Below are 12,134 nucleotides of genomic sequence, written 5' to 3'. Positions count from 1 at the left end.
AACCTTTTTTAATTTGGATCAACGTTAAAGTATGATATAAAAATATGTGTCTTATCTTTTATACCATTTTTTTTTTTTAAATAGTAAACACGATTGACCAATGACCACTATCTTTCCTCGGTCCTTCACGCTCATGTGTTTTACAATAATTCATTTAAATATCAATATTTATATATTGTCTTAAGTTAATTGTCTTGAACTGTTAATACAAAACTAGTAATTACTCACTGGAACACAGCTACATTTTTTTTTATTTACATAATTAATTGTATTAGTTGACGTGTTTTATATTTTAATTAATAGTATGTCAAGATTTGTGAATGGAATATTGAATAAAGTGCACAAGAGTGTTGTGAGTATTGCCGTTGGATTAACGGTAATATCTACTGGAGTATTTATGTTAAGATCTTACGAAATTCTATTCGTACCAGTTGACCAAAGAGTTAAAGCTAGACAAGAAGTCAATGAATTGTTAAACAACGAGCAACTACTACAAAACGAAGAATAGGTAGGTAATTGCTGTTAGAATCACATTATTATATATTTTTATATTTTGAGTAAAGGGTAAAGTATGAATCATGAACAGATAATATTAATTATAAGCAATTAATATTAAGAAACACCCTTATTTCTTATAGATTTTTTTTATAAGTTTATGAAAATATAAATTCTTTGACATTCAATGAATATTATTTAATACATCAATTTACACAAAATAATTTTTCTTATAGTTTTGTACAAGCTTATCTTAAAATCATTTAATCAGACTTTTCAAATAGTATCAAGTCTTACTTGCAAAAATTGGTAATAATTTAGAATTTCAAAATTATATATTATCAAATAAAAAAAATGTTAAGTACTAAGTAGAAAACTATTAAATACCTATATTTAAGAATAATGATTAAACAATGAGAAACCTTAATTAATTTTTACAATTTAAAAATACATACTCTTATAAACTAATTTTCAGATTTAATCTCATTTTTACATTTAATAGTTAACTTATAATTATTCATCTTGAGACTTGTCAGATGCATTATCTTCATCTTGATAACTTTTTTCATCAGAAAATTGTTGAACAAGTTTTATCCGTTTTAATGGAGGTTGACAAGTTAATACGTCATTATTATCCTCTAAATGCATTCTATAATAACAAATATATTTTTGTAAGTAAAATAAAATTTCAATTTTGTCAGTTATGAACATTCCATGTATTTTTTTCAACTTACATTGCTGATATTGAAGGTAATGGTGGTGGTGGGGGGGACCAGACACTTGGCATTGTTTCCTCATCGTGTAATTCTGGATCTTCAATTTCTAAAATAAATTATTTATACAGGTACCTAAATTATTAAAGTTAATTCATGTATTTTTAATTACCCCTCGTAACAGAAGCTCCGTCCACTTCTTCATGAGTTTCAGTTTCATTCATACAATTTATATTCCTAATAAATGACATTTTCATTACTAATAATTAAACAATACTTAAAATAAAAATGTATTATTGTGTTACACTTACTCTAATGAATCATCAGGTACACGAAATGGTACTGCATTCTGGTGTCTCCATTCGTTTCTTGGAGGCTGTTCACCAGTAAACAAATGAAATTCTTGAACATCATCTATAGAATATAATATTTTTATTTATAAATTTAATTTAAGAGAACATCCACATATTCTACTTTCAACTAACAAACATACAAAACAAACAAATTTTATTTTCACAATAATTCTACTTTTATCATGTACAATTAATCATGATCATAAAATTAACCAAGTTGTATGTTCATAAGATGGAAACATCATATACAGGTTTCAAGTCTTATTGATTATAAATGATTTATACCTGTAACATAGTTATTCAATTTCATACAACTATCGTAGGGTGGTGGTAGATTCTCAATGTTATCTTGTATAGAATTAGACATGTCATTTGAATTTATATTTCTAACTCCTGCATAATAAATGATAATAAACTATTTTATAATTGTTATATTTTTACTAATATAAAAACAATTATGCTTACTTTTAAAAAAATAAATCCATACTAAAAAAATTAAAAATATATTTATTATTAAAAAAAAGATTCCTATATCTTGCCAATATGAATTTGAACTAATTTTTTCTGAAAACAAAAATATATTTAAACATTTTAACAGCTATATCTAATAATTATTAAAAAAAAAAACAATAAAAATACCTGGTGTAGGTAATAAAATATTAGGATTTATTGGAATGCATAAATCATGAATTTCTCCTCCAAAAAATATTTCTTCAATATAACTATATAAATGTTGAAAAAATAATTAGTTTATAACAAGAATTTTATTTTATTAGCTAAAAATTGAAATTTGCATATATTATTTAGTATTTACCCATCAAAACATGAATTACAATCTGATATATCTTTTGGACACTTAATATATTTTTTAGTTGTTCTAAAATATATGCTACAGTTCATGCATTGTGAGCATAAATTTAAACTAATATCACAATAACTATTTGTTTCATAACAGTCAATATCTGTACGGCATTCAAAATCAGTATTTGGATTAAGAGCATCTTCTGGTATTGTTCGAGAATCATTTTCTTGCATTATCTGTAAATAAAAATAAACACATTGATTATTATATTAATATATTTTATAACTTAATTATTATATAGAAATATCTACTCTTTCAAATTTAATAATACTTTAAATATTAATGTTGTTTTAATTTTATTAATTAAACAAACAATAGAATTTTGGATTATATTTAAAATAAAACATCAAGGTCTAATGTTATTGAATTGTAAAATGTTTTTATACTCAGGTTACTATAAATTAGTTAAATTTAAGTTGTATTATAAGTGGACAATAGTGTTTTAAACTATCACTAGTCACTACTACCTACTTAAAAAGATCTTTTTCTGGTATAATTAAGTGTTCATATTAATAATAAATGTACTATTTTCTAAGTATTTTAAGTATAATCTAATAACTATCTTGAAATTTGAAATTTTTATCCTTCAAATTTAAAATAATAAATCTAAAAATAATTCTCATTAATTTTCTCAAAAATATTTAAGTGTTTTTAAAAAATTGTAACATTACTTAATCACTTACTAGTTACTTCCATTATTTTTCTTTGGTTATATACAGATGTAATTACAATTTGTTTATGTATAGGCATAGGCGTATATGGTTAGGTATCAATTTTAAATATTATTAAAGTATGTAGTACTTTAATCAAATAATTTTCTTAATACAACTGTTTCCCTAATATTATGCAAATATCAAAAAATTGTTAAAATGTCTAAATGTTAGAAATTATTAAGTTAAATTAAATTGGTTATTCTACTTAATAACTGCAATTTAAGATTAAGATAATTAATTATTGAAACATGATACTTTATGAAAATAATAACATTGATCCCAGAATTATACATTTATAAACACTTAAAACATACATAATTAATATATGCGCTAAATATTAATTACAATATGATTAAATTTAAATTTATAAAGATAAAAAAAAATACGATTAAGGGTTAATGCCCTTTATGCTTATAATATTATGACTATTATGACGGTACTATATTAAATTTAATTGGAAATAGGTACTTATTTTAATTGGAGATTTCCATTCTATATAATATGCGTTACTATTTTATAAAAACATTCAAACACTTGCAATTCAATTTCGGGGAATTGAGATAAATATAGAATCTCAAAAATCGTTCATAGAAATTTTACATGTGTTCAATTCTCCCAGGTTTCTTTATTCCTGACCTGCTTTTTAATATTTTCGAAAAAAATGTCATCAATCATCATTGTACAAGCACAATAATAAATTAATAACTTTCTTATTTTATTCGGACCATGAATTTATTAATAGTTAGTAAAATTAATGAATTAATTTATTATTAATTAAAATGTTCTTATGATCGCAAGAGAATAAAGTTCACATTAAACTAATTAAGTAGAAAAATATAGGTATAATATTTTTAGTAGAATAATTTAAATGTACCTTATTTTTATTGTACTTCTATACTTCATTTACAAATTACCTAACATCCTTCGTTCAATAGGTTTATATTATAAATAACTAGAAAAGATTTTAATAATACGATCAGAAATATGACGAAATAAACCTTTTGTGTTAAAACAATACAAATATACAATATTTAAGGTTTATATAGTAAACACAACATATTAATATATAATATCTGTAAAAAATTGTCACTTACCAGTATGAAAACTATTAATGAACTTATCAATCCAGTTGAAATTTGTGCCATGTTTAAATTTATTTCTATTAATATCCGTATGATCTTTAAAACAAACAAATATGATACATTATTAAATTTTATTGTCGTAAATAATGAATTGACTTATTACGAACAAAGTATACGTTTTTATTAGGAAATTATTATTTACACTTAATTAGTCTAGACAATAGTTTTCTAATTAAATGTGTTTTCAACTATGTATTCAAATCAAATTTTATAAATTATATTTTCTCGTGTTTAGATATTAATTTTCCTTACCATATAAGTGCAGTATCTGGGTGATAGATGAACGTAAATTGGTATGTCTCAACCGTATGAATGCAATGTATGGAGTATAAACACTTGGTGTCCAAATTATAAATCTATGAATTTGAGGTAGTTTCTAAAAGTAGTACGTTTTTTAACGTTTCGCAGCAGCGGCTCAATAATGAATGTTGTGGTATTGCCGGGTGGCGGGTTGCTCTGGACCACTGGATCAAGTTAAAAGAGGATGAGTCATGGGACCAAGGTCTTGTCGTGAACCTGTCGTTACATGTCTTGTATTGTAAACACACACACATACACTAGGTAGACCTGAAGAAGGAATAATGTTGCGCGCGCCTACATATACATATGTATATTACTGTATTGTGTACGTGTGATATGATTTGCAAGTGACTAAGGTGAATGAACGTCCCTCGATCCACTAGTCCACTATAGCTAATGACTATTTCTGTGATTTGTTGCACAATAAATATTTTTTTTTTTTCGTGGGAAGTAGAAAAATGAAATTTCATATTATAATAATTAATTTTGCTCTTATACTCACACTATCGTGTTATTGTTATACTATTTGAAGTGAGCGTTTCACGTGTATAACGTGTTCCTATTCCTATATAATATGACAGAAAATAATACTTTACAATATTCAAAACAATTTACTTGTTGTGCTATTAATTAAGTATAGACAAAAGACAGTAAATATTGTTTGTATAACAACTTTATTACAACAATCAACTTTCGGTCACTCTAACAGTGTTTCAATTGTAAAATACTAATACGACAATATTTTATAATTTATTTTTACTTGTACTTTTTAATATTGTAAAATTTATATGTTGTACTCACTCTAGTTAAGTCATTATTACCAATGAAAGTGAACATAATAAGTCTCGAGGAATATTTCTCAAAAATAAAGTATAGGTGAAAAAAAATCCATTTTTAAAATTAAAATTTGTAATGTTTAAAAATATATTAACTTAAATAAATAATCTCATTGAATTGGATTGCATAATACGTTAGGTAAGAAACTAATTATTAAAACTATATATGAAATAGCAGTGATGTACAAAATTAGCTTTAAACAGTTTGAATGTGTCAAAATAAAGATAAAAACAATGATAATTTAAACAAGATTAAATACTTTATTCACACATTTTGCAGAAAAGAAAATTAAACTTGAATATTTTTGAAAGTTAAGCATAAAAAAAAACCGATATTCCGATATCCGATATTATTTGTTTCAATCTGATATTCCTAAAACACTCACGGTCAATGGTGCTTCCAGTTCTAATGAACAGGATGCAGCTGACATGTTTGCCTCATACTTTAAGTCTGTATACTCATGTGAAGTCATTAATGATGATGTGAATGATCTTAAGATTCAATCTTTTGACCTACCTAATAATGCATACTTCACTGTTGATGACGTTTTTCATAGTCTTTCTACGTTGTCTGGTGCTAAAAATGTAGGTCTTGATGGTCTCCCCGGCGTTTTTCTATTTCATTTGCGTTCTATTTTAGCCTATCCTCTATTTTTGCTATTCAGGCGTTCTCTTGATGAGGGTATTATCCCTCAATTCTTAAACTCAGTTCTGTCACGCCAGTACATAAATCAGGTATCAAATCCGATATATCTAATTATAGACCTATCTTTATTCTTTCTCTCCTATCAAAAATATTTGAATCTTTGGTTTTAAACAGTATTAAACCATCAGTAAATAATATTCTTATTGAAGCTTAACATGGGTTTCATCCGGGAAGATCAACTACTACATACAACTTAGTTTTTTCCAATTTTGTATTTGAGTCTTTTAAAAAACGGTCTCAAATTAATGTAGTTTATACTGACTTAGCCAAACCGTTTGACACTGTTAATCATAGAGTCTTATTGAGAATTCTTGAAACGTCTGGTTTTGGTGAACCTCTGCTCTCATGGTTTGGTTCTTTTTTAACGAACAGGCTACAATGGGTTAAATTATTTGACGTCAAGTTAAACATTTTTTCGTCTACGTCTGATGTTCCCCAGGGTGAACATTTATCACCGATTCTATTTTTACTGTTTGTCAATAGTGTACGTAACGCCTTGCCTTTGTGTTTTGCAGATGATATGAAGCTTTTTATGGAATTAAACTCAGCTGCTGATTGTGCGAATCTCCAAAGTAGCCTTGATTATTTTGTTAGTTGGTGTTTTAAAATAGGCCTTAAAGTCAAATTGACTTTTGAAACATTGATTAAGTTAATGCTTCACTATGTCGAGTCATGACGTTTACTCGTTCCCGTATCCTTTTTGACTACAATATCTCTGGTTTGAAAATTGAACGCGTTGATAATCTAATCGACTTGGGTTTTAAACTAGATAGAACCCTTAGCCCAAGTCCTCATATTGCAATGATTACTAGTAGAGCATTTAAAGTTTTAGAGTTCATTATGTGTCTGTCTAAAGACTTTAAATTGTCAAAATTATTAAAATCACCATATTGTGCTTTAGTTTGTCCTATTTTAGAGTACGGGTCAGTTGTCTGAGATCCATACACTGTTTCTGATATTAATCAACTCGAACGTGTTCTACTTAGATTTTTAAGATTTTGTTGTTTTGTGTTAGGCATTCCCCATTTATATCACAATTATACCAATATCGCTAACATATTTGGCCTGCCTACTCTTGCTGAACGAAGAAGAACTTAAAATATAAAATTTATTCGTGGTCTAATTACTAACCATTTTGTTTCCCAAGTTTACTTCTAAGTCCCTCCGCATGTATCTCGTTCTCATGTGACCTTCTATATTCCTACCGCCAACACAAATTATCTGCAAAATAGGCCTTCAAGGCGAATTATGTCACTTGCCAATTGAGGACCCCTCTTTTAATGATAATTTGTTCTAATGTTTCTTAAACACTGTTAATAAACTCTTAAGTTTAATATAAGTGTTTTAATTGTTTACTTAATTACTGTTCAAATATAATTGTAATTCTGTTATTTACATATATTATTTTATTTCCCAATTTTCTACTATTATTCAAATTAATTGTACTGTACTTTAATGTTTTAGGGGAAACCCGTATATTTTGTAATAAATAAATAAAGTTGAGTTAATTTTTTCCTCTAATAGTAAAAACTTTATTTTATTGACTTATTTCTTACACATGATTTATAATAACAATAGTATCATGGATCAACATACAACATCATAATATATTATACTATCGGAAAACAAAACAAATATGTATTTCATTACAAAAATATTTTTACATTATTATACAATACTAGCAAAAAATGAAGTGTAAAATGATAATGTGGCAAGTTTTATATAGATCATCAATAACATTTTAATTAATAAATAATATTCAAAGAATAATAAAAATAATTAGAACAAAGGGTACCATAAAAACTAGGGTTTATTCTATGTATATGTTGAATTATAGATTTATTATACCGTATAATAAATTTAAAGAGATTATTTTATTTTCATTCAGCCAAATTTGAATGATGATACTTCACAAATAGTACAGCTACCAATTCTTTACATAATTCTTCTAAAATTACTGCATTGTTAAAAATTATTACTTCAAAATGTCTGTAAAATTAAAAAGATAAACATTATAAATTTCTATTTACAATGCTTTACAATTTTACTTTTCTTTTAATAGTTTGATTGAAGAATTATTTAAAACGCGTTTTCTTGCTTGAATCAATTCTTCATTATAATTTGGGAATGTTAATATCTTTTTATGCAGTTCTTTAAGTACATGATACAATATCATGTATAATGATGGTACATTATGTTTTAATGGTAATGTCGAATTTAGCAAGTATTCATGTAGATATGGGTGAGGTAAAGAACTTAAAAATATTAAAATAATTTTTAACTGCAAAGTGGTTGAAGAATTCTAAAAATTATTTTTAAACAAATACATGATTAATATATATTTAAAAACATAATTAATAATTATTAAATATAAATAACAACTTGATTTGGAATGTCGCTGATTTTTTTAAAAATCATTCTTAAAAACGGTCCTTCATTGAAATCATTTAATTTAACTGAATTTAATGCTTCTGTAGGCCAATCAAATTTTGTACATTTATCAAAAATATCCTCGTACATATTCTTCACATCTGTTATATGATCTTTGAATGTATGTAATTGGTCTGATTGTAAGTTTTGAGGAATCAATGCTAGTAACCTATACATTAAAAAGAATATATGTAAGACAAATTAATAATTATACATATATATTATAATATTAAATTAAATAAGCTTACCGGTTAATTATTCTATCAATACTTGAAGGTGCAAGAGTTCGACTAGTATTAATATTATTTTCATTTGAAAGTATTTTTTTTTCTCTTTCATCTTCTTCGTCACTCCATGATCCTGATCGACAACCTTCATAATAGTTTCTATTATTGACAAATCGTAAAATTATAAAATCCAAAATTTCTTTATTTGAATTATGTAATACATCCTTTAATAAAACGTAAAATAATATTAATTACAATAATGATACATGTTATAATAATAATAATTAATAAAAATAATTTACTATAAAAAAATTGAGAACGTTAAAAACAAAAATATCATCTGTAGTGGAAGACAATTTTATTAAAATGTCTATTGGTGTTTGCTTATTGTAATAAGAACTATCAAGTTCTGACCGTAACCAATAATTTATTGCTGCAAATAAAATATATAAGTTCATAACCTATTATAAATATTAACTGTTGATACATTACATTAATCATTAATAAATATCAACCTACTATGACTTAAAGGTGTATGATCTGCTGCTTTGTAGATTTTTTTTAACAAAAAAACATGAGAAGACAATATTTGGTCTGAAGTATCAAATAATTTATTAAAAAACAATAATCTTAATGATTCACACAGTGAATAAGATATTTTTAATTGGCCATCTTTTATTATCTAAAAATTAAGTAATAATAGAACTTAATATCTTTAACAATATTTCTACCAATAAGAAACATACCTCAACAATAAAATTTAACCAACAAAAAAATTTAGTGACATCATTTGAATAAGTGGCATTGTAATCATCCCTATAAAAAAATATTGTAACTGTTAAATATTTAAAATGCATTTGAGTTGAATTCATTTTACGATACACATAAATTATACTTGTATATTTATTTCAATAGAAATTATTTTAAATTAATAAATATTTCCGCTTACCTCCAATTTAATTCAATTGTTTCTAGTCCATTGTAATCCAATAAAATAGGTAATGCACAGAACAGATTTCTAAAATGTTCGCTTAATGATGAACAAAGTTTAGTCTTATTAATTATGAAGTCTATCACATTTTCATCATTTAGTTTAGTCAACAACAATATACAGTTACAGCATTTGTAATATACATCTGTATTCTAAGAAAAATTATCTATATTAACAATAATTAACATTATTTAAATAACATAGTCTTTAAATTATACAAACCTTAGTGTTGATGTATGTCAATACACAATCCAATAAATTTAATCTATTAAATGTACTTAATTCTGTCAATGTCATTGCTTCTTCTAAATGATACATATTGGATTCCTAATAAATAGTATTTTTAAATTTATTTCAAATAGAAAAAATGTTTATGTATATTATATTACATATGAAAAAAACATAATTGAAATATTTTGTTGGTTGTTTAGCAGTGTACACAGCATGTATAAAAAGTGAATCTGATCTTGTTGCTGTTTATTATACAAACCACTGTCGCATAAATTAATTAGCCTCTAAAAATAAAAATAAAAATTAATAAGTAAATTCATTGCAAAAACATCTTTGAAAACATTACTTGAATAGTAACAAAAAAAGACTGATGTGCTAATACTGGATTTTTTAATTGACTGATGAGATTTGTCATGTATTTTAATACTAATATCCTAATACCAATTAATTTTTCTTTTTCTGCTATAACTGCTAACATATTAAATAGATCGTTTTTCAATACATATTCCATGCACAAGTTAGTAGCAGTTTCTTCATTCTTGTCTTCACATAATAATATCTAAAATAATATAACAGATGTGTATATTGTTTTGACATTATTTAGAATTTCATTTTCTCTACCTCTTTATATTTTTCTCAGTTTTATTTTATTTTAATCTTTCTAATATATGATGCAATTTAATAATTCTTTTAACTGTCTTCTTAGATAATAATACCCTTAATTAGTTAAATACATAATTTTCATACAAAATACCTGTTGTACAATTTCTAGATGGGCAGGTACATTGGTTTCTTCTATCCGAGTTTGAGAAAATTGTCCATCTGTTGTCCACTCCAAGTAATTAATCATAAATTTTTCCCAATGATAAATAAAATTTTCAAATGCTGGAGTTGGTGGAGCAATCTAAAATATATTTTCAATTAACTAAATATTCAAAGTTAATTATAAGTGAAGTGTTTTACATTAAACAATTGTGTTTACAAATAATAATATACTTTAAAAAGAAAAAGAAAAAATTATTTTACAACTTACTGTATCCACAACTGAATCTAAAATTGTATTTAATACTGGCATCATGTTTATAAATTTTGTTTTATTAATAATAAAGTATTTACAATATTATATTTTATTTATTATTAATTGATTGATAATTCTACCAAAGTACCAAAGAATAGACCATAGAGATCTAACAACTCTGTAATCTTATCAATATGAATACGTTGAGATGATAACATATTAGTGTAAACATTTTATTTTTTGTAGGTTAGGTATTATTATACAGTATTACAGACTACGGTGTTTAATACCATTAACTTATTATAACTATATAGTAGTAGACTATCTTAATAAATTAATGTTGTAAACACAATTTGATCAAAAAATATATATATATATATATAAATTCGTAAAATCAATTAAATTGGATCAAAACACCAAAAAGTACATATTTTACCTTTTTATTCAACGTAATGTATATTTTTTAGATTTAAAATGCGGTTTTACAAGTATTGTGATCTTGTCAATGCTAATACGAACTATGCAAATCGGATGAAGATGCTTAGCAATCGTATTTTTGGTGATGTTGTACGGCCAACTAGTGAAAAATCTATGAGGGTACCTTACTTATTTTTTTAGCCATTTCTTAGTATATAATTATTTTTATATTTTTAAAATATTCAGGTAGTGAAGATGTTTAGTGAAGAACCTTTATATAAAAAAGAAAATGTTATAAACTACTATCCTCGTCATATAGAGACTGGATTATTAATGAAGAAACTTCGAGAGTATGGTTTGTATAGAGATGAACATCAAGACTTTATTGAAGAAATGAGAAGACTCAAAGCACTTAGAGGAAAAGTGTTTGTTAAAGGAGAGAAAAAAAGGAAAGCTAAGAGTATTATGTAATTGTTTGGTCGTTCAAAATTACATTCTTGTACTAAAAATAATCGATTTGTTTTTAGAATTGTCTATGTAACTGTTTAAAAATATTTTCTTAGTAAAATTTTTGTAGTTATATGTTAATAAAATTTGATTAATTAATCTTATTAGATCTATATTTTTATTTTTTTGATATTAACTATAAGTGACATTTTTAAAAATCTATTATAACCATGATTTTGCTTAGTAGCCACAC

The 12,134-nt window shown here is 24.8% G+C and overlaps 3 protein-coding genes across 5 annotated transcripts; 1 reads left to right on the top strand and 2 right to left on the bottom strand.

The window, feature by feature from the left end:
- Positions 1-171: 171 nt before the first annotated feature.
- On the top strand, positions 172-12,048 carry LOC113554661 (28S ribosomal protein S33, mitochondrial). Of its 3 annotated transcripts, none has more exons than XM_026958607.1 (3): positions 172-512; positions 11,485-11,614; positions 11,681-12,048. In XM_026958607.1, exons 2-3 carry the CDS (start codon positions 11,492-11,494, stop codon positions 11,903-11,905), a joined length of 348 nt encoding a protein of 115 aa, XP_026814408.1. In that variant the 5' UTR covers positions 172-512; positions 11,485-11,491; the 3' UTR covers positions 11,906-12,048. The 3 variants fall into 3 exon arrangements, with proteins under 3 accessions (XP_026814408.1, XP_026814406.1, XP_026814407.1); XM_026958605.1 differs by having other exon boundaries at positions 369-508; XM_026958606.1 differs by lacking the exon at positions 172-512 and having other exon boundaries at positions 11,386-11,614.
- On the bottom strand, positions 948-4,979 carry LOC113554659. Its single transcript, XM_026958604.1, has 10 exons — positions 4,531-4,979; positions 4,231-4,314; positions 2,376-2,599; positions 2,201-2,283; positions 2,027-2,125; positions 1,847-1,954; positions 1,520-1,622; positions 1,381-1,445; positions 1,230-1,317; positions 948-1,144 (listed from the first exon to the last, which is right to left on the bottom strand). Exons 1-10 carry the CDS (start codon positions 4,531-4,533, stop codon positions 1,009-1,011), a joined length of 993 nt encoding a protein of 330 aa, XP_026814405.1. The 5' UTR covers positions 4,534-4,979; the 3' UTR covers positions 948-1,008.
- On the bottom strand, positions 7,858-11,189 carry LOC113554658 (protein FAM160B1-like). The gene is made up of 13 exons (XM_026958603.1): positions 11,033-11,189; positions 10,754-10,903; positions 10,346-10,558; positions 10,158-10,283; positions 9,991-10,095; positions 9,727-9,920; positions 9,524-9,593; positions 9,297-9,459; positions 9,080-9,210; positions 8,799-9,001; positions 8,503-8,719; positions 8,169-8,422; positions 7,858-8,109 (listed from the first exon to the last, which is right to left on the bottom strand). The coding sequence occupies exons 1-13, from the start codon at positions 11,075-11,077 to the stop codon at positions 8,001-8,003; spliced, it is 1,980 nt and encodes a 659-aa protein (XP_026814404.1). The 5' UTR covers positions 11,078-11,189; the 3' UTR covers positions 7,858-8,000.
- Positions 12,049-12,134: the final 86 nt, after the last annotated feature.

Source organism: Rhopalosiphum maidis, chromosome 2 (assembly GCF_003676215.2).
Source record: "Rhopalosiphum maidis isolate BTI-1 chromosome 2, ASM367621v3, whole genome shotgun sequence".
Taxonomy (NCBI): Eukaryota; Metazoa; Arthropoda; class Insecta; order Hemiptera; family Aphididae; genus Rhopalosiphum; species Rhopalosiphum maidis.
Note: the sequence above shows the minus strand (reverse complement) of the source record. Positions and strands in the feature narration are given on the sequence as shown.